The sequence below is a fragment of the Oryctolagus cuniculus genome, chromosome 8 (genome assembly GCF_964237555.1).
Source record: "Oryctolagus cuniculus chromosome 8, mOryCun1.1, whole genome shotgun sequence".
NCBI lineage: Eukaryota > Metazoa > Chordata > Mammalia > Lagomorpha > Leporidae > Oryctolagus > Oryctolagus cuniculus.
Window position 1 is genome coordinate 46728409 of NC_091439.1, and position 20902 is coordinate 46749310.

General features: G+C 39.1%; 1 protein-coding gene across 2 annotated transcripts in view; it reads right to left on the reverse strand.

The window, feature by feature from the left end:
• Positions 1-9044: 9044 nt before the first annotated feature.
• Positions 9045-20902, reverse strand: part of LOC103350842 (LINE-1 retrotransposable element ORF2 protein) — a 47167-nt gene continuing 35309 nt past the window's right edge. For both annotated transcript variants that reach the window (XM_070047675.1, XM_070047674.1), the window contains exon 3: positions 9045-20772. In XM_070047675.1, the coding sequence (XP_069903776.1) occupies positions 10665-12221 (1557 nt within the window). In that variant the 5' untranslated portion in view covers positions 12222-20772 and the 3' untranslated portion in view covers positions 9045-10664. The remainder of the gene's footprint in view (positions 20773-20902) is intronic.

A 20902-nucleotide genomic window follows, 5' to 3' on the forward strand; every position in this document is an offset into this window, starting at 1 on the left:
GATCTTTCTGATGTGCTGTTGCATTCTATTAGCTAATATTTTGTTGAGGATTTTTACATCTGTGTTCATCAGGAATATTGGTCTATGGTATTCTTTCTCTGTTGCATCTTTTCCAGGTTTGGATATTAAAGTGATGCAGGCCTCACAGAAAGAGTTTGGGAGGATTCCCTCCTTTTCAGTTGTTTTCAATTGCTTGAGAAGAATTGGAATTATTCTTTAAATGTCTGGTAGAATTCAGTAGTAAAGCCATCCATTCCTGGGGTTTTCTTTGTGGGAGGGTCTTTATTACTGATTCAATCTCATCTTGGTTATTGGTCCATTTAGGTTTTCTATATCTTAATGAATTAATTTTGGCAGATTCAATCTTTCTAGAATCTATCCAGTTCTTCTAGGTATCCTAGTTTGTTGGCATACAACTGTTTGTAAAAATTTCTGATGATTGTTTTTATTTCTGTGGTATATGTTACATTTCCTTTTTCATCCCTGTTTTTATTAATTTGTGTCTTTTTTTCTGGCTTAGGTGCACCAATGCTGTATCAGTTTTGTTTATTTTTTCAAAATCTAGCTTTTCATTATATTGATATATTGTACTTTTTTGTTTCAATTTTGATGATTTCTTCTCTAATATTATTTCTTTCCTCCTACTAGTTTTGGGTTTGGTTTGTTGTTGATATTCTAGGTCCTTGAGATGCATTAATAGCTCTTTATTTAGTACCTTTCCAGCTTCTTCATGTAGGCATCAATTGCTACAAACTTTTTCTTAACTCTGCTTTTGCTGTATCCCATAGGTTTTGGTTTTTTTTTTTCCTTTTATTGTGCTTTATTTGTTATACGTTATAGATCTTTATGTACTTCATAGGTCTTTTTTTTGTATCAAAAGCTAGTATTTATTAATAACAAACACTTTATTTATTCTCATAACATTGAAAGCTAACACCTATTGAATAGGTTTCCTTACAAAACCTTTGCATGCCTGGCTTTTTTTTTTATCTTTTATTTAATGAATATAAATTTCCAAAGTACGACTCATGGGTTACAATGGCTTCCCCCCCCATACCGTCCCTCCCACCCACAACCCTCCCCTTTCCCACTCCCTCTCCCCTTCCATTCACATCAAGATTCATTTTCGATTATCTTAATATACAGAAGATCAGCTTAGTATACCTTAAGTAAGGATTTCAACAGTTTGCTCCCACACAGAAACATAAAGTGAAAAATAATAGATGATTTTTTTTAAATGATGATGAAATCAGATCAGACCTATTGTCATGTTTAATCCCAGTGAGAGTCAAGTTGGGAATTGATAATTTTTTTTTTTTTACAGAAGATCAGTTTAGTGTACATTAAGTAAAGATTTCAATCGTTTGCACCCCCATAGAAACACAAAGTGAAATATACTCATTATAGCATTAAGCCTCAGTGTATAGCACATTAAGGACAGAGATCCTACATGAGGAGTAAGTGCACAGTGACTCCTGTTGTTGACTTTACAAATTGATACTCCTGTTTATGGCATCAGTAATCTCCCTATGTTCCAGTCATGAGTTTCCAAGGCTATGGAAGCCCCTTGAGTTCTCCGACTCTTATCTTGTTTAGACACGGTCATAGTCAAAGTGGAGGTTCTCTCCTCCCTTCAGAGAAAGGCACCTCCTTCTTTGAAGACCTGTTCTTTCCACTGGGATCTCACTCACAGAGATCTTTTTGCCAGAGTGTCTTGGCTTTCCATGCCTGAAATGCTCTCATGGGCTTTTCAGCCAGATCCGAGTGCCTTTAGGGCTGATTCTGAGGCCAGAGTGCTATTTAGGACATCCGCCATTCTATGAGTCTGCTGAGTATCTCACTTCCCATGTTGGATCACTCTCCCCTTTATTTATTCTATCGGTTAGTGTTAGCAGATACTAGACTTGTTTATGTGCTCCCTTTGACTCTTAGTCCTTTCATTATGATCAATTGTGAACAGAAATTGATCACTTGGAATAGTGAGATGGCATTGGCACATGCCACCTTGATGGGATTGAATTGGAATCCCCTGGTATGTTTCCAACTCTACCAATTGGGGCAAGTCAGCCCGAGCATGCCCCAAATTATACATCTCTTCCCTCTCTTATTCCCACTCTTATGTTTAACAGGGATCACATTTCAGTTAATTTTCAACACTTAAGAATAACTGTGTATTAATTATAGAATTAAACCAGTCATATTAAGTAGAACAGACAAAAAAAAATACTATGAGGGATAATGTATTAAGTTGTCCATTAGCAGTCAGGGCTATGCTGATCAAGTCACCATTTCTCATAGTGTCCATTTCACTTCAGGAGGTTTCCTTTTTGGTGTTCAGTCAGTTGTCACCGATCAGGGAGAACATATGGTATTTGTCCCTTTGGGACTGGCTTACTTCACTCAGCATGATGTGTTCCAGATTCCTCCATTTTGTTGCAAATGACTGGATTTCGTTGTTTCTTACTGCGGTATAGTATTCTAAAGAATACATATCCCATGATTTCTTTATCCAGTCTACCATTGATGGGCATTTAGGTTGGTTCCAGGTCTTGGCTATTGTGAATTGTGCTGCAATAAACATTAGGGTGCAGACCGCTTTTTTCTTTATCAATTTAAACTCCTTTGGGTAAATTCCAAGGAGTGGGATGGCTGGGTTGAATGGTAGGGTTATCTTCAGGTTTCTGAGGAATCTCCAGACTGATTTCCATAGTGGCTTGACCAGTTTGCATTCCCACCAACAGTGGGTTAGTGTCCCTTTTTCCCCACATCCTCGCCAGCATCTGTTGTTGGTAGATTTCTGTATGTGAGCCATTCTAACCGGGGTGAGGTGAAACCTCATTGTGGTTTTGATTTGCATTTCCCTAATTGCTAGTGACCTTGAACTTTTTTTCATGTGCCTGTTGGCCCTTTGGATTTCCTCTTTTGAAAAATGTCTATTGAAGTCCTTGGCCCATCTCTTAAGTGGGTTGTTGGTTTTGTTTTTGTGGAGTTTCTTGAGCTCTTTGTAGATTCTGGTTATTAACCCTTTATCTGTTGCATAGTTTGCAAATATTTTTTCAGGTAGCGCATCAGTCCCATAGGTTTTGATATGATGGACTGCCATCTTCATTTGTTTCCAGAAATTTTTGATGAACTGTGGTGTTCCCTTGCTGATCTTCTGTCTGGATGATGTGTCTATTGCTGAAAATGGGGTATTGAAATTCCCCATTACTATTGTCTCCATTCAGGTCCATCAGTATTTTTAAGTAGCCAGGTACCCAATAATTGAGTATATCTACTTTTATTATACCCACATCTTCCTGTTGGATTGATCCCTTAAGCATTACATAGTGCTCTTCTTTGTCTCTTTTAACAGTTGTTATATTAAAGGCTATTTTTTCTTGTATTAGAATGGCAATACCTAGGATTGAATCTGGCTGTTCAATGACATTTATTCCTATCATTGGAAAATGAGTATATGCTAATTAATTGAGTTATCATTCATTAAAGTATTTAAAAATATTTACTATTGCTAATGGTAAAAGGTGAATTGCTGGCCAGTGCTGTGGCTCACTTGGCTAATCCTCCACCTGCAGCACTGGCACCCTGGGTTCTAGTATCGGTTGGGGCGCCGGATTCTGTCCTGGTTGCTCCTCTTCCAGTCCAGCTCTCTGCTTGGCTTGGGAAGGCAGTGGAGGATGGCCCAAGTGCTTGGGCCCTGCACCCACATGGGAGACCAGGAGGAAGCACCTGGCTCCTGGCTTCAGATCAACACAGCACACTGGCCGTAGCAGCCATCTGGGGGGTGAACCAAAGGAAAGAAGACCTTTCTCTCTGTCTCTCTGTCTCACTGTCTAACTCTGCCTGACAAAAATAAATAAATAAATAAATAAATGTGAATTGCCATCTTATTTCTCTCATTTCTTTTAAAATAATTTTAATCTCCTGTATCTTCATTGAAGTTCTCTCCATGTTGTGTAGGAGAAATTCTGTCACCATGATTAAATGAGCAAATTGTATGCTGCCTTACCCACCTCACCTATTTGTACTTGTTATTACTGCAGATGTAGAACATACACATCTTTGAGATGTTTTGGAATGTTTGGATTCAGATGCATTATTTCTGCCTTAAAATATCATTTAGTAATCATAAAAGTAACATTAATCTATGACTCCTATACAGTTTTGGTTAAAGTATATTATAATTTTTTGACTTACAGTTATTATAAATTTGCCTTTAAGAGAGATCACTCTTTTTTCCTCACATACTCACCTCCTCCTTTTTGGAAAAGAATGGTCTTCAGTTAAGTTAGTATCCTGAAAAGCTCAGGAAATAGAAATGACCTCATAGCATTGCAAATGTGTGACAATACAGATCATAACAAAAATAATTTGGGGCCAACCAATTGGCATAGCCAGTAGAGAAACTGCCTGCAGTGCCAGGATCACATATGGATGCCAGCACGTGTTCTGGCTTCTCCACTTCTTTTTTTTATAGAAATATTTTGTTTAAGAAATATAAATTTCATAGGTACAACTTCTGAATTATAGCTGTTCTTCCTCCTATACCTGCCCTCCCACCCCCAAAACATTTCACCACCTACTCCCTCTCCCATCCCATTCTTATTAAGATTCATTTTTAATTATTTTCATATACAGAAAGTCAACTCTATACTTAGTAAATATTTCAACAGTTTACAGCCACACAGACACACAAAAAATAAAGTAGTGTTTGAAGACTAATTTTAGCGTTAATTCTTTTTTTAAAAAAATGATTCTTTTTATTTATTTGACAGGTAGACAGTAAGAGAGAGACAGAAAGAAAGGACTTCCTTCTGTTGGTTCACCCCGCAAAGGGCCGCTACAGCTGGAGCTATGCCGATCCAAAGCCAGGAGCCAGGTGCTTCCTCCTCATCTCCCATGCGGGTGCAGGAGCCCAGGCACTTGGGCCATCCTCCACTGCCCTCCCGGGCCACAGCAGAGAGCTGCACTGGAACAGGAACTTGAACCCAGCGCCCATATGGGATGCCAGCACCATAGGCAAAGGATTAACCAAGTGAGCCATGGCACTGGCACCAGCATTAATTCTCATGGTACAACTCATTAAGGACAGAAGTGCTACATGGGGAGCAAGTGCACAGTGACTCCTATTATTGATTTAACAATTGACACTCTTATTAATGATATCAGTAATCACCCGAGGCTCTTGTCATGAGCTGCCAAGGCTATGGAAGCCTCTTGACTCCACAAACTCCAACATTATTTAGACAAGACCATACTCAAAGTGGAAGATCTCTCCTCCCTTCAGAGAAAGGTACCTCCTTCTCTGATGGCCCCTTCTTTCCACTGGGATCTCACTCACAGAGATCTTTCATTTAGGTCATTTTTTGCCACAGTGTCTTGGCTTTCCATGCCTGAGATACTCTCATGGGCTTTTTAGCCAGATCTGTATGCCTTAAGGGCTGGTTCTGAGGCCAGAGTGCTGTTTAGGGCATTTGTCATTCTATGAGTCTGCTGTGTGGCCTGTTTATAATGTTGGATTGTTCTCTCCTTTTAATTCTATTATTATTAACAGACACTTTTCTTATTTATATGATCCCTTTGAGACTTATTCATATTTTTATGATCCATTATGAACTTAAATAGGTCACCTTAACAAGTAAGATGACATTGGTACCTGCCAACATAATGGGATTTGGAATCCCATGCATGTTTTTAGCTTTACTGTTAGGGGTAAGTCCAAGGGAACATGTGCCAAACTGTACATCTCCTCTCTCTTATATTCACACTCTTTTTTTTTTTGGACAGGCAGAGTGGACAGTGAGAGAGAGAGAGAGAGAAAGGTCTTCATTTTTCCGTAGGTTCACCCCCCAATGACTGCTGTGGCCAACACACTGTGGCCGGCGCACCATGCTGATCCAAAGCCAGGAGCCAGGTGCTTCCTCCTGGTCTCCCATGTGGGTGCAGGGCCCAAGCACTTGGGCCATTCTCCACTTCTTTCCTGGGCCACAGCAGAGAGCTGGACTGGAAGAGGATCAACCAGGACAGAATCCGGCACCCAGACCAAAACTAGAACCCAGGGTGCCAGTGCTCCAGGTTGAGGATTAGCCTATTGAACCACGGCGTTGGCCTTTCCCACTCTTATTTTTAACAGAGATCAATTTTCAATTGGATTTAAACATCTAAGGATAATTCCGTATTAAGTAAAGAGTTCAACCATTGGTATTAAGTAGAAAAAGAAAATACTAAAATAGATAAGATAGTAAGCTCTTCCTCAACAGGCAGGACCAAGGCTGATCAAGTTAGTGCTTCTCATAGTGTCAGCTTAACTTCTACAGGTTTCCTTTTAGGTGCTCAGTTAGTTGTCAAAGATCAGGGAGAACATATGCTATTTGACCCTTTGGACTGGCTTATTTCACTCAGCATGATGTGTTCCAAATTCTTCCATTTTGTTGCAAATGACTGGATTTCATTTTTTCACCACTGAGTAGATTTCCATAGAGTACATTCCCCATAATTTTTTTATCCAGTCTTCTGTTGATGGGCATTTAGGTTGATTCCTTGTCTTTGCTATTGTGAATCGAGCTGCAATAAACATGGAGGTGCAGATAGCTCTTTTATTTGCCGATTTCATTTCCTTTGCTTGAATTCCAAGGGGAAGGGTGGCCGAATCCTGTGGTAGGGCTGTATTCAGATTTCCTACAATCTGTCTTCCGGAGTGGCTTTACCAGTTTGTATTCCTGCTAACAGTACCTTATTGTGCCTTTTCCCCAAAAATCCTTGTTAGCATTTGTTGTTTGTTAATTTCTGTATGAAAGCCATTCTAACTGGGGTAAGGTGAAACCTCACTGTGGTTTGATTTGTATTTCCCTGATGGCTAGTGATACTGCATGTTTTTTTCATGTATCTGTTGGCCATTTGGATTTCCTCTTTTGCCTATCTTTTAAGTGGGTTTTTTGTCTAGTTTCTGTGGAGTTTTTTGATCTCTCTGTAGATTCTGGTTATTAATCCTTCATCAGTTGCATAATTTGCACATAATTTCTCCTAATCTGTTGCCTCTTCACTTTCCTGATTGTTTTGTATTACAGAATCTTCCCAATTTGATGTAATCCCAGTTGTTAATTTTGCCTTTGGCAGTCTGTGCCTCTGGGGTCTTGTCCAGGAAGCCTTTGCCTTTGCCTGTGCCAGTGTCTTGCAGGGTTTCTCCAATATTCTCTAACAAATTGATGGTGTCAGTTCATAGATTTAGATCTTAAATCCATGTTGGGTGGATTTTTGTGTAAGGTGTAAGATAGGGGTCTTGCTTCACACTTCTGCATGTGGAAATCCAGCTTTCCCAGCACCGTTTTTGTTGAACAGACTGTCCTTTCTCCAGGAATTGGTTTTAGCTCCTTGATCAAATATAAGTTGGTTGTAGATGTGTAGATTGATTTCTGGTGTTTCTAGTTTGTTTCATTCATCTATCCATCAGTTTGTGTACCAGTACCGGGCTGTTTATTTATTTTTTTTTTTTGACAGGCAGAGTGGACAGTGAGAGAGAGAGAGAAAGAGAGAAAGGTCTTCCTTTGCCATTGGTTCACCCTCCAATGGCCACCGCTGCCGGCACGCTGCAGCCGGCGCACTACGCTGATCCGATGGCAGGAGCCAGGAGCCAGGTGCTTTTCCTGGTCTCCCATGGAGTGCAGGGCCCAAGCACCCGGGCCATCCTCCACTGCACTCCCTGGCCACAGCAGAGAGCTGGCCTGGAAGAGGGGCAACCGGGACAGAATCCGGCGCCCCAACCGGGACTAGAACCCGGTGTGCCGGCGCCGCTAGGTGGAGGATTAGCCTAGTGAGCCGCGGCGCTGGCCCCGGGCTGTTTTGATTATAACTGCCTTGTAGTATGTCTTGAAATCTGGTATTGTGATCCTCTCACTTTGATTTTGTTGTATAAGGTTGCTTTAGCTATTTGAGGTCTCCTGTGCCTCCATATGAATTTCAGCATCATTTTTACCTTATCTGAGAAGAATGTCTTTGGTATTTTGATTGGTATCACATTGAATCTGTAAATAGCTTTTGGAAGAAATTATTTTGATGATACTGATTCTTCCAAATCCATGAACATGGAATATTTTTCCATTTTTTGTATCTTCTACTTCTTTCTTTAATGTTTTGTAATTCTAATTGCAGAGATCTTTGAAATCTTTGGTTGAGTTTATTCAAATGTATTTGATTTTTTGTTGTTGTTGCTATTGTGAATGGGATTGACCTTAAAAGTGCTGTCTCAGTCTGTGGGATTGTCTGTGTATACAAAGGCTTTTGATTTTTCTGTATTCATTTTTTTTCTTTTCAAATTCTATTTAATAAATATAAATTTCCAAAGTACAACTTTTGAATTATAGCAGCTTTTCCCCCCATAACCTCCTTCCCACCTACAGCCATCCCATATCCCACTCCCTCTCCCATCCCATTTTTCATCATGATTCATTTTCTTTTTTTTCTTTTTTTTTAACTTATATTTAATGAATATAGATTTCCAAAGTACAGGTTATGGATTACATTGGCTTCTCCCAACCCCCCATGACTTCCCTCCAACCCGCAACCCTCCCCTTTCCCGCTCTCTCTCCCCTTCCATTCATATCAAGATTCATTTTCAGTTTTCTATATATACAGAAGATCAGTTTAGTATACATTAAGTAAAGATTTCAACAGTTTGCACACACATAGAAACACAAAGTGAAATTTACTGTTTGAGTACTCGTTATAGCATTAAATCTCAATGTACAGCACACTAAGGACAGAGATCCTACATGAGGAGTAAGTGCACAGTGACTCCTGTTGTTGACTTTAAAAATTGACACTCCTGTTTATGGCATCAGTAATCTCCCTATGCTCCAGTCATGAGTTTCCAAGGCTATGGAATCCGTTTGAGTTCACTGACTCTTATCTTATTTAGACAAGGCCATAGTCAAAGTGGAAGTTCTCTCCTCCCTTCAGAGAAAGGTACCTCCTTCTTTGAAGACCTATTCTTTCCACTGGGATCTCACTCACAGAGATCTTTCATTTAGGTGTTTTGTTTTTTTTTTTTTTTTTTTGCCAGAGTGTCTTGGCTTTCCATGCCTGAAATACTCTCATGGGCTTTTCAGCCAGATCCAAATGTCTTTAGGGCTGATTCTGAGGCCAGAGTGCTGTTTAGGACATCTGCCATTCTATGAGTCTGCTGTGTATCTCGCTTCCAATGTTGGATCGCTCTCCCCTTTATTTATTCTATCAGTTAGTATTTGCAGGTACTAGACTTGTTTATGTGCTCCCTTTGACTCTTAGTCCTTTCATTATGATCAATTGTAAACTGAAATTGATCACTGGGACTAGTGAGATGGCACTGGTATATGCCACCTTGATGGGATTGAATTGGAATCCCCTGGTATGTTTCTAACTCTACCATTTGGGGCAAGTCAGCTTGAGTATGTCCCAAATTGTACATCTCTTCCCTCTCTTATTCCCACTCTTATGTTTAACAGGAATCACATTTCAGTTAAATTTCAACACTTAAGAATAACTGTGTATTAATTACAGAATTAAACCAGTCATATTAAGTAGAACAAACAAAAAAAATACTAAGAGGGATAATGTATTAAGTTGTTCATTAACAGGGCTATGCTGATCAAGTCACCATTTCTCATAGTGTCCATTTCACTTCAACAGGTTTCCTTTTTGGTGTTCAGTCAATTGTCACCGATCAGGGAGAACATAGGATATTTGTCCCTTTGGGACTGGCTTATTTCACTCAGCATGATGTGTTCCAGATTCCTCATTTTGTTGCAAATGACCAGATTTCATTGTTTCTTACTGTGGTATAGTATTCTAAAGAGTACATATCCCATGATTTCTTTATCAAGTCTACCGTTGATGGGCATTTAGGTTGGTTCCAGGTCTTGGCAATTGTGAATTGAGCTGCAATAAATGTTAGGGTGCAGACCGCTTTTTTGTTTGCCAATTTAAATTCCTTTGGGTAAATTCCAAGCAGTGGGATGGCTGGGTTGAATGGTAGGGTTATCTTCAGGTTTCTGAGGAATCTCCAGACTGACTTCCATAGTGGCTTGACCAGTTTGCATTCCCACCAACAGTGGGTTAGTGTCCCTTTTTCCCCACATCCTCGCCAGCATCTGTTGTTGGTAGATTTCTGTATGTGAGCCATTCTAACCAGGGTGAGGTGAAACCTCATTGTGGTTTTGATTTGCATTTCCCTAATTGCTAGTGATCTTGAACATTTTTTCATGTGCCTGTTGGCCCTTTGGATTTCCTCTTTTGAAAAATGTCTATTGAGGTCCTTGGCCCATCTCTTAAGTGGGTTGTTGGTTTTGTTTTTGTGGAGTTTCTTGATCTCTTTATAGATTCTGGTTATTAACCCTTTATCTGTTGCATAATGTGGAAATATTTTTTCCCATTCTGTTGGTTCTCCCTTCACTTTCCTGACTGTTTCTTTTGCAGTACAGAAACTTCTCAATTTGATGCAATTCAAATGTTAACTTTGGCTTTGACTCCCTGTGCTTCTGGGGTATTTTCCAAGAAGTCATTGCCGGTACCTATATCTTGCAGGGTTTTTCCAATGCTCTCTAATAATTTCATGGTGTCAGGTCATAGATTTAAGTCTTTGATCCATGTTGAGTGAATTTTTATGTAAGGTGAAAGGTAGTGGTCTTGCTTCATGCTTCTGCATGTGGAAATCCAGTTTTCCCAGCACCATTTATTGAATAGACTGTCCTTGCTCCAGGAATTGGTTTTAGATCCTTATCAAATATAAGTTGGCTGTAGATGTTTGGGTTGATTTCTGGTGTTTCAGTTCTGTTCCATTGGTCTATCCATCTGTTTCTGTACCAGTACCATGCTGTTTTGATTACAACTGCCCTGTAGTATGTCCTGAAATCTGGTATTGTGATGCCTCCGGCTTTGTTTTTGTTGTACAAGATTGCTTTAGCTATTCGAGGTCTCTTGTGCCTCCATATGAATTTCAGCATCATTTCTTCTAGATCTGAGAAGAATGTCTTTGGTATCTTGATTGGGATTGTATTGAATCTATAAATTGCTTTTGGGAGAATGGACATTTTGATGATGTTGATTCTTCCAATCCATGAGCATGGAAGATTTTTCCATTTTTTGGTATCCTCTTCTATTTCTTTCTTTAAGATTTTGTAATTCTCATCGTAGAGATCTTTAACGTCCTTGGTTAAGTTTATTCCAAGGTATTTGATTGTTTTTGTAGCTATTGTGAATGGGATTGATCTTAGCAGTTCTTCCTCAGCCATGGCATTGCTTGTGTATACAAAGGCTGTTGATTTTTGTGCATTGATTTTATATCCTGCCACTTTGCCAAACTCCTCTATGAGTTCCAATAGTCTCTTAGTAGAGTTCTTTGGATCCTCTAAGTACAGAATCATATCGTCTGCAAAGAGGGATAGTTTGACTTCTTCCTTCTCGATTTGTATTCCTTTGATTTCTTTTTCTTGTCTGATGGCTCTGGCTAAAACTTCCAGAACTATGTTAAATAGCAGTGGTGAGAGTGGACATCCCTGCCTGGTGCCAGATCTCAGTGGAAATGCTTCCAACTTTTCCCCATTCAATAGGATGCTGGCCATGGGTTTTTCATAAATTGCTTTGATTATATTGAGGAATGTTCCTTCTATACCCAATTTGCTTAGAGTTTTCATCATGAAAGGGTGTTGAATTTTATCAAATGCTTTCTCTGCATCTATTGAGATAATCATATGGTTTTTCTTTTGCAGTCTGTTAATGTGGTGAATCACATTGATTGATTTGCAAATGTGGAACCATCCCTGCATACCAGGGATGAATCCCACTTGGTCTGGGTGGATGATTTTCCTGATGTGTAGTTGTACTCTATTGGCCAGAATTTTATTGAGGATTTTTGCGTCTATGTTCATCAGGGATATTGGTCTGTAATTTTCTTTCAGTGCTGCATCTTTCTCTGGCTTAGGGATTAAGGTGATGCTGGCTTCATAGAAAGAATTTGGGAGGATTCCCTCTTTTTCGATTGTTCTGAATAGTTTGAGAAGAAATGGGATTAGTTCTTCTTTAAATGTCTGGTAGAATTCAGCAGTGAATCCATCTGGTCCTGGGCTTTTCTTTGTTGGGAGGGCCTTTATTACTGTTTCAATTTCTGTCTCAGTTATGGGTCTGTTTAGGTTTTCTATGTCTTCATGGTTCAATTTTGGTAGATTGCATGTGTCCAGGAATCTATCCATTTCTGATAGGTTTTCCTGTTTGCTGGCATACAGGTCCTTGTAGTAATTTCTGATGATTCTTTTTATTTCTGTGGTGTCTGTTGTTACATTTCCTTTTTCATCTCTGATTTTATTGATTTGGGTCTTTTCTCTTCCTTTTTTAGTTAGTTGGGCCAATGGGGTGTCAATTTTGTTTATTTTTTCAAAAAACCATTTCTTCACTTGGCTGATTTTTTGTAATTTTTTTTTGATTCAATCCTGTTGATTTCTTCTCTGATTTTAATTATTTCTCTTCTCCTACTAGATTTGGGTCTGGTTTGCTGCAGTTTTTCTAGGTCCTTGAAATGTGCTGAAAGCTCATTTATTTGGTACCTTTCCAATTTCTTGATATAGGCCCCTATTGCTATAAACTTGCCTCTCAATACTGCTTTTGCCGTATCCCATAAGTTTTGATATGTTGTGTTGTTATCCTCATTTACTTCCAGAAAGTTTCTGATTTCTCTTTTGATTTCTTGAATGACCCAGTGTTCATTCAGGAGCATGTTGTTCAGTCTCCATGTGTTTGCATACTTTCTGGGGTTTCCTGAGTTGCTAATTTCCAGCTTCATTCCGCTGTGGTCTGAGAAGCTGCATGGTATGATTCTAATTCTTTTAAATTTGCTGAGACTTGCTTTATGGCCTAGCATGTGATCAATCCTAGAGAAGGTTCCATGCACTGCATGTGTTTCTTGTAGGCAACAAATAGTTGGGGTCTGTTCCTTGAGCCAATCAGCCAATTGGTGTCTTTTATCTGAAGAGTTAAGTCCATTAATGTTTAATGTGACTATTGATACATAGTGACTTTGGCCTGCCATTTTCCTGGAGATATTTTCTAGTATATGCTTTGAACTTCCCATGCTCTTTTACTGGTAGGTGTTCTTCCTTTACCTTCTTTCATATTGATGGCCATGTTTCTGTGTTTCTGAGTGTAGCACATCTTTAAGTATCTTTTGCAGGGCCGGACGAGTGGCCGCAAAGTCTTTCATTTCTGTTTGCTAGGAAAGGTTTTTATTTCACCTTCATTCACAAATGAGAGCTTATCAGGATATAATATTCTGGGCTGGCAATTTTCTCTCTTAGCACCTGTGCTATGTCTCACCATTCCCTTTTAGCCTGTAGTGTTTCTGATGAGAAGTCTGCTGTGAGTCTAATTGGAGATCCTCTGAGAGTAATCTGACATTACTCTCTTGCACATTTTAGGATCTTTTCTTTATGTTTCACTGTGGAGAGTTTAATTACAACGTGTCATGGTGAGGATCTCTTTTGGTCATGTTTACTGGGGGTTCTATGAGCTTCCTGTACTAGGATTTCTCTGTCCTTCTCCAAACCCGGAAAGTTCTCTGCTAGTATCTCACTAAAAAGGCCTTCTAGTCCTTTCTCTCTCTCCATGCCTTCAGGAACTCCTAGAACCCAAATGTTGGGTTTTTTAATAGTATCCTGAAGATTCCCAACAATATTTTTTAGATTTCTAATTTCCTCTTCTTTTCTTTGGTTTGACTGTATGTTTTCCTGTGTTCTATCTTCTAAGTCCGATATTCTCTCTTCTGCTTCACCCATTCTGTTTTTAAGGCTCTCTAATGTGTTTGTCATTCGATCTATTGAGCTCTTCATTTCATTTTGATTTCTCTTCACTATCACACTTTCCTGTTCTACTAGTTTCTGCGTTTCATTTTGATTCTTCCTTAAAATTTCATTTTCACGAGAGAGATTTTCAATCCTGTCCAATAAGGATTTCTGTAGTTCAAGAATTTGCTTTTGAAAACCTCTAAATGTTCTTATCATAAATTTTTTGAAATCTGTATCTTGCATTTCTTCTATCTCATCATCTTCATAATCTTGGCTTGGGGTGTTTTGTTTATTTGGAGTTGTCATAGAGTCAGCGTTGATCTTGTTCCCTCGATTTTTGTGTTTGTTGCTTGGCATAGTTAATTCTTCTTCCTGCACTGTGAGTTTTTTTGTTTTTTTTTTTTGGTTTTGTTTTGTTTTGTTTATACTATGTGTGTGTTAAGTGGACTGCCTGCTGTTGGAGGAGCCTTGGAGGCTTGAGATGGGTGTGGCCTGAGAGCTCTGCTTGGTTCTTTGGGGTTACGGGTGCGCAAAGGTGACACCCTCAGGTTATAAGTGGTAAATCTCTATTTATTTATTTTATTTTATTTTATTTTATTTTATTTTTTATTCAGGAGGTAAGTAATACTGCACAGCTGAGCAGAATTGATGGTATTTAGCTTCTGATCTCTGGCTTCCACCCAAAGAGTCTGTGCAGGCTCCGTTTCTCCTGCGGACTCCCACTGGGTTGCCTAGGCTACTGAATTATAGCCTTAGCTCTCCCCTTTTATTATGTATATCCCAAGTGGGGCTTGCTCTTTGTCTCTTGCTCGCCTTTGCAAGGTTGGCAGAGAGAGAAACTTGTCTGTACCAGTACCCCCCCACCTTTTTTTTTTTTCCTTCTCTCCCTAGTCAGTCTGGTGAACTTGCCTGCTTCAAAACCCGCTTCCCTCTAAATTCTGTCCGCCGTTTCCCTGACAATGTCTCCAGTTACTGAGCTCACCTCCCCTTCCAGCGCCGATGTGTGTACTTGGAGGCCTGGGCAACCCTCCTCTCCCCTCTGGTGTCTGTGTCACATCCACTCCCCTTCCCGCACTGGCATGCCCATCATGATTCATTTTCAATTATCTTTATATACAGAAGATCAACTTAGTATATACTAAGAAAACATTTCAACAGACTGCACCTACAAAGACACACAAAGTATAGAATACTGTTTGAATATTGGTTTTACCATTAATTCTCATAGTACAACGCATTAAGGGCAGAGGCCCTATATGGAGTGCAGGTGCACAGTGATTCCCATGGTTGATTTAACAGTTGACATTCTTATTTATGGTGTCAGTAATCACTCGAGGCTCTTGTCATGAGCTGCCAAAGCTATGGAAGCCTCTTGAGTTCGCCAACTCTGATCTTATTTAGACAAGACCATATTCAAAGCTGAAGTTCTCTCATCCCTTAAGAGAAAGGTACCTCCTTCTTTGATGGCCCGTTATTTCCACTGGGATCTCACTCACAGAGATCTTTCATTTAGGTCATATTTTTTTTTTTTTTGCCACAGTGTCTTGGCTTTCCATGCCTGCAAAACTCTCATGGGTTTTTAGCCAGATCCGAATGCCTTAAGGGCTGATTCTGAGGCCAGAGTGCTGTTTACAGCTTTTGCCATTTTATGAGTCTGCTGTGTATCCTGCTTCCCATGTAGGATCATTCTCTCCTTTTTAATTCTAGCAATTATTTGCAGACACTGGTCTTATTTATGTAATCCCTTTGACACTTAATCCTTTCATTATGATCAATTATGAACGTAAACTGATCACTTTAACAAGTAAGAGAGCATTGGTATGTGCCACCTTGATGGGACTGAATTGGAACCCCTTGGCACGTATCTCGCTCTACCAGTAGGGGTAAGTCCGGGTAAGCATGTGCCGAACTGTTTGTGTGTTGATTTTATATCCTGCTACTTTACCCAACTCTTTTATGAGATCCAATAGTCTCTCAGTGGAGTTTTGGATCCCCTATATAAAGAATCATGTAGTCTGTAAATAAGGATAGTTTAACTTTTGCCTTCTCAATTTATATCCCTTTGATTTTTTTTTCTTGCCTAATGGTTCTGGCTAAAACTTCCAGTACCATATTGAATAGCATTGGTGAGAGTAGGCATCTCTGGCTGGTACCAAATATGAGTAGGAATGCTTCCAACTTTTCCCCATTCAATATGATGCTGGCCATGGGTTTGTCATAAATTGCCTTGACTGTGTTGAAGAATGTTCATACCTATATTCATACCTATACCCAATTTGCTTTGAGTTTTCATCATATAATGTGTGTAGTATTTTATCAAATGCTTTCTTTGAGATAATCTATTGATTGAGATAACCTATTGAGATAATCATATGATTTTTGTTCAGAAGTCTGTCGATGTGGTGTATCACATTGATTTCCGAATGTAGAACCACTCCTGCATAACACGGATAAATCTCACTTTGTCTGAGTGGATGATCTGTTATTACGCGTTGTTGGATTCTACCAGCTATGATTTTGTTGATGATTTTTGTGTCTATGTTCATCAGGGAAATTGGTATGTAATTCTTTTTCTCTGCTGCACCTTTTTCAGATTTAGGAATTAAGGTGATGCTGGCTTTGTAGAAAGTATTTGGGAGGATTCTGTCTCTTTCACTTGTTTTGAATAGCTTGAGAAGAATTAGAGTTTTTCTTCTTTAAAAGCCTGATAGAATTCAGGAGTGAATCCATTCAGTCTTGGGCTTTTCTTTCTGGGGAAGGCCTTTATTAATGATTGAATTTCTGTCCTGGTTATGGGTCTGTTTAGGTTTTCTATGTCTTCATGGCTCAATTTAGGTAGGTTGTATATGTTCAGGAATCTATACATTTCTGCTAGATTCCCCAGTTTACTGGCATACAATTCTTTATGGTAATTTCTGATGATTCTTTTGATTTCTGTAGTGTCTGATGTTACATTTCCTGTTTCATCTCTAATTTTATTGATTTTGGTCACCTCTCTCCTTTTTTCATTAGTTCGGCCATTAGTTGCATTAGTTGTGGCAATTTTTTTTTCAAAAAACCAGCTCTTCTTTTGCTGATCTTTTATAATTTTTTGGACTCAGTTTTGTTGATTTATTCTCCAATTTTAATTATTTCTTTTCTCCTATTAGTTTTTGGTTTGGTTTGCTCTAGTTTTTCTAGATCCTTGAGATGCATTAATAGCTCCTTATTAGGTACTTTTCTAATTTCTTGATGTAGGCACCTATTGCTATAAACTTTCCTCTTACCGCTGCTTTTGATGTTTTCATATGTTGTGTTTTAACTTCACTTGGTTCCAGAAATTTTTTGATTTCTCTTTTGATTTCTTCTATGACCCAATGTTCATTCAGGAGCATGTTGTTCAGTTTCCATGTATTTGCATATGCTCTAGAGAATCCTGAGTTACTGATTTCTGGCTTCATTCCATTGTTGGTTTGAGAATATGCATGGTATGATTTTGATTTCTTTTCTTTTTTTTTTTTTTTGGACAGGTAGAGTTAGTGAGAGAGAGAGACAGACAGAGAGAAAAGTCTTCCTTCCGTTGGTTCACCCCCAAATGGCCACTATGGCCGGTGCACTGCACTGATCCAAAGCCAGGAGCCAGGTGCTTCCTCCTGGTCTCCCATGCAGTGCAGGGCCCAAGCACTTGGGCCATCCTCCACTACCTTCCTGGGCCACAGCAGAGAGCTGGCCTGGAAGAGGAGCAACCAGGACAGAATCCAGCGCCCCAGCCAGGACTAGAACCTGGGGTGCTGGTGCCACAGGCAGAGGATTAGCCAAGTGAGCCATGGTGCCGGCCATGATTTTGATTTCTTTGAATCCACTGAGACTTGCTTTATGGCCTAGTATGTGGTCAATCCTAGAGAAAGTTCCATGCACTGCAGAGAAGAATGTGTATTCTGCAATTGTAGGATGACAAGTTCTGTAGATATTTGTTAGATCCATTTGGAATATAATGTTGATTTAATCTGCTGTTCCCTTTTTGATTTCCTGCTGGGTTGATTTGTCCACTGATGAAAGTGGAGTATTGAAGTTGCCCAATACTACTGTATTGGAGTCTAAGTCTCCCTTTAAGTTCCTTAACATTTCTTTTAAATAGCCAGGTGCCCTGTAATTAAATGCATATACATTGATAATTGATACATCCTCCTTTTGAATTGATCTTGTTCATACCATAGTGCCCTTCTTTGTCTCTTTTAACAGTTTTTGTGTTAAGGTCTACTTTGTCTGACATTAAGATGGCTAAGCCAGCTCTTTTTTGGTTTCTGTTGACCTTTTCTTTCCATCCTTTCACTTTCAGTCTGTGTGCATCTTTGTTGGTGAGATGTGTTTCTTGTAGGCAGCAAATAGATAGGTTTTTTTTTTTTATCCATTCAGCCAGTCTGCCTTTTAACTGGAGAGTTGAGGCCATTTACATTCAATGTAACTATTGATAAGTAATCATTTTGCCCTGCCATCTTTTCAAAGATATTCCTAATTTATATTTTGAACTTTCTGTGATCTTTTACTGAGAGATTTTCTCCCTTTAGTTTCTTTCATATTGATGACCGTGTTTCTGTGTTTCTGTGTGTAACAAATCTTTAAGTATCTTTTGCAGGGCTGGACGAGTGGTGACAAATTCTTTCCATTTCTGTTTGCTATGAAAGGTCTTTATTTCACCTTCATTCACAAATGAGAGCTTTGCAGGGTATAATATTAAGGGATGAGTTTTTTTCTCTTAGTACTTGGGCTATATCTCACCATTCCCTCCTACTCTGCATGGTTTCTGTTGAGAAGTCTGCTGTGAGTCCAATTGGAGATCCTCTGAAAGTAATCTGGCATTTCTCTCTTGCACATTTTAGTATCTTCTCTTTATGCTTCTCTGTGGTGAGTTTGATTACAATGTGTCATGGCAAGGATCTTTTCTGGTCATGTCTATTGGCAGCTCTGTGTGCTTCCTGTACTTGGACACTCCTATCTTTCTCCAAACCCAGGAAGTTTCCTACTAGTTTTTCACAAAATAGGCACTCTGATCCTTTCTCTCTCTCCATGCCTTCAGGAACTCCTAGAACCCGAACATTGTTTTTTTATATATATATATATATTATCCTCTAGATTTCCAACAGTCGTTTTCAGTTTTCTAATTTCTTCTTCTTGCCTTTGATTTCACTGTATACTTTCCTGTGATTTGTCTTCTAAGACCGATATTCTCTCTTCTGTCTCTGCATTTTAATTTGTTCTATCGAATTCTTCATTTCATTTTGATTCCTCTTTAGGTTCTGAATTTCATGGTACAGATTTTCTTTCATGTCCTACATGGATTTCAGTAGTTCTTGCATTCACTTTTGATTACTTTTATGTAATCTTGGGATCTGTTTTTTGAGTTCCTTGAATTTCTTGCATTTCTTCTATCTCTTCATCTTCATAATCTAGTATTGAATTGTCATGTTCTTTTGGGAGCATCATGTTGTCTTCCTTATTCTCATTTCTTGGATTGTTGCATTTGTTCAGCATTTGTGGAGATACCTATTGGTTTCTTCTTCTTCTTCTTTTTCCCCACTGTGGCAACTTTTATCATAGATAAGTGGAATGTCTGTTTTCAGTGAATCTCTAGAGGCTTCTAGTAGTTGTGGCCAGAGATCTCTGTTCATTTTTCCAGGGTTAAGGGTTTGCCTAAGGTGACACACTCAGGTTTGGTCTGGTAAATCTCTTTTTCCTTTAATCAGAAGGGAAGTATATTCTGCTCAGCTGAGCTCTTCTCAATGGAAACCAGTGCCTGAGCATGAGCTCCAGTGGGTATAAAATCTTCTTCTCTGTCCCAAGGACCACTAAAGGATCTGTGCAGTGTAAGTTCAGATTCCACAGCAGTGTTTCTCACCAGTTAACCAGGAACCCCTGAGCTTTTGGTGTGTATCACTGAGACTGCTCAAAGTCCCAGCCACGGCATTATTCCTCCCCCACACCTCAGGTTTTTTTCACAGTCCCGGTTCATTAGCACAACAAAGTTTGTGTCAAATTCATTAAAAGTTATCCTACCACTTGCTTTAACAGTGACAATGATATAGTATTTAATAAAAATGCAAATTACCACAAAAAGTCTCAATCCCATTATATCTCTTGATACAAGACATATTGATATTTACATGAGGTATATTTGTACACATATACAGCTGTATGCATATATGTATGTATAATATGTATTGTATATCACATTGTTTATATGCATCTGTGTATCAGGGTCTTTAAATTGTTCATTGAAAGTGCAATATGAAAAATCTATGTATGATTTTCTTGGATTATGCAAACTGCTACTTTGGTTCTGCAATTAGTTTTCATGTTAGATTTCAAATATTTCTTTTGAAGATATTTTCATGTAAGAGAACAAATTTCATGTATTAAATTCAGCTCTAAGATGATAACCATATTACCCCTCCATCTCTCTCTCCCTCAATCCCTCACCTTCAAGCTTTTGAAAAAATATAATTTCAATCCACTCTATTATCTTAATGCACCATGAACCATAATATTCAACAAGTAAAACTAACTTCATATTAGCGCAGTTCTGGCCATTGCAGCAATTTGGGGAGTGAACCGACATATGGAAGTCCTCTCCTCTAGGTCTCACTTTCTGCCACTCTGTAAATCTGCCTTTCAAATAAATTTTTTAAAAAAAAGAAACCTTACCTATTAAAGGAGGACAGGACACTTTGGCATCATATTTTTCAATTTTTTAAAAGATTTATTTATTTGAAAGAGTTACACAAGGGAGAGGGAGAGGGAGAGGGAGAGAGAGAGGGAGGTCTTCAATCTACTGCTTCACTCACTAATTGGCTGAAATGCCCAGAGCTGCACCAATTTGAAGCCAAGAGCTTCTTCCAGATCTTCCCACGTGGGTGCAGGGGTCCAAGGTACATCCAATGCCATCTCACTAGTCCAAGTGATCAAGGCTTTCCCAGGCCATAGCAGAGAGCTGGATGGGAAGAGAAGCAGTTGGGACTAGAACCAGCGCCCATATGGAATGCCGGCACCACAGGAGAAGGATTAACCTACTGCACCATGGTGCTGGCTCCAAATCTATGTATTTAAAAAAATTGTACACC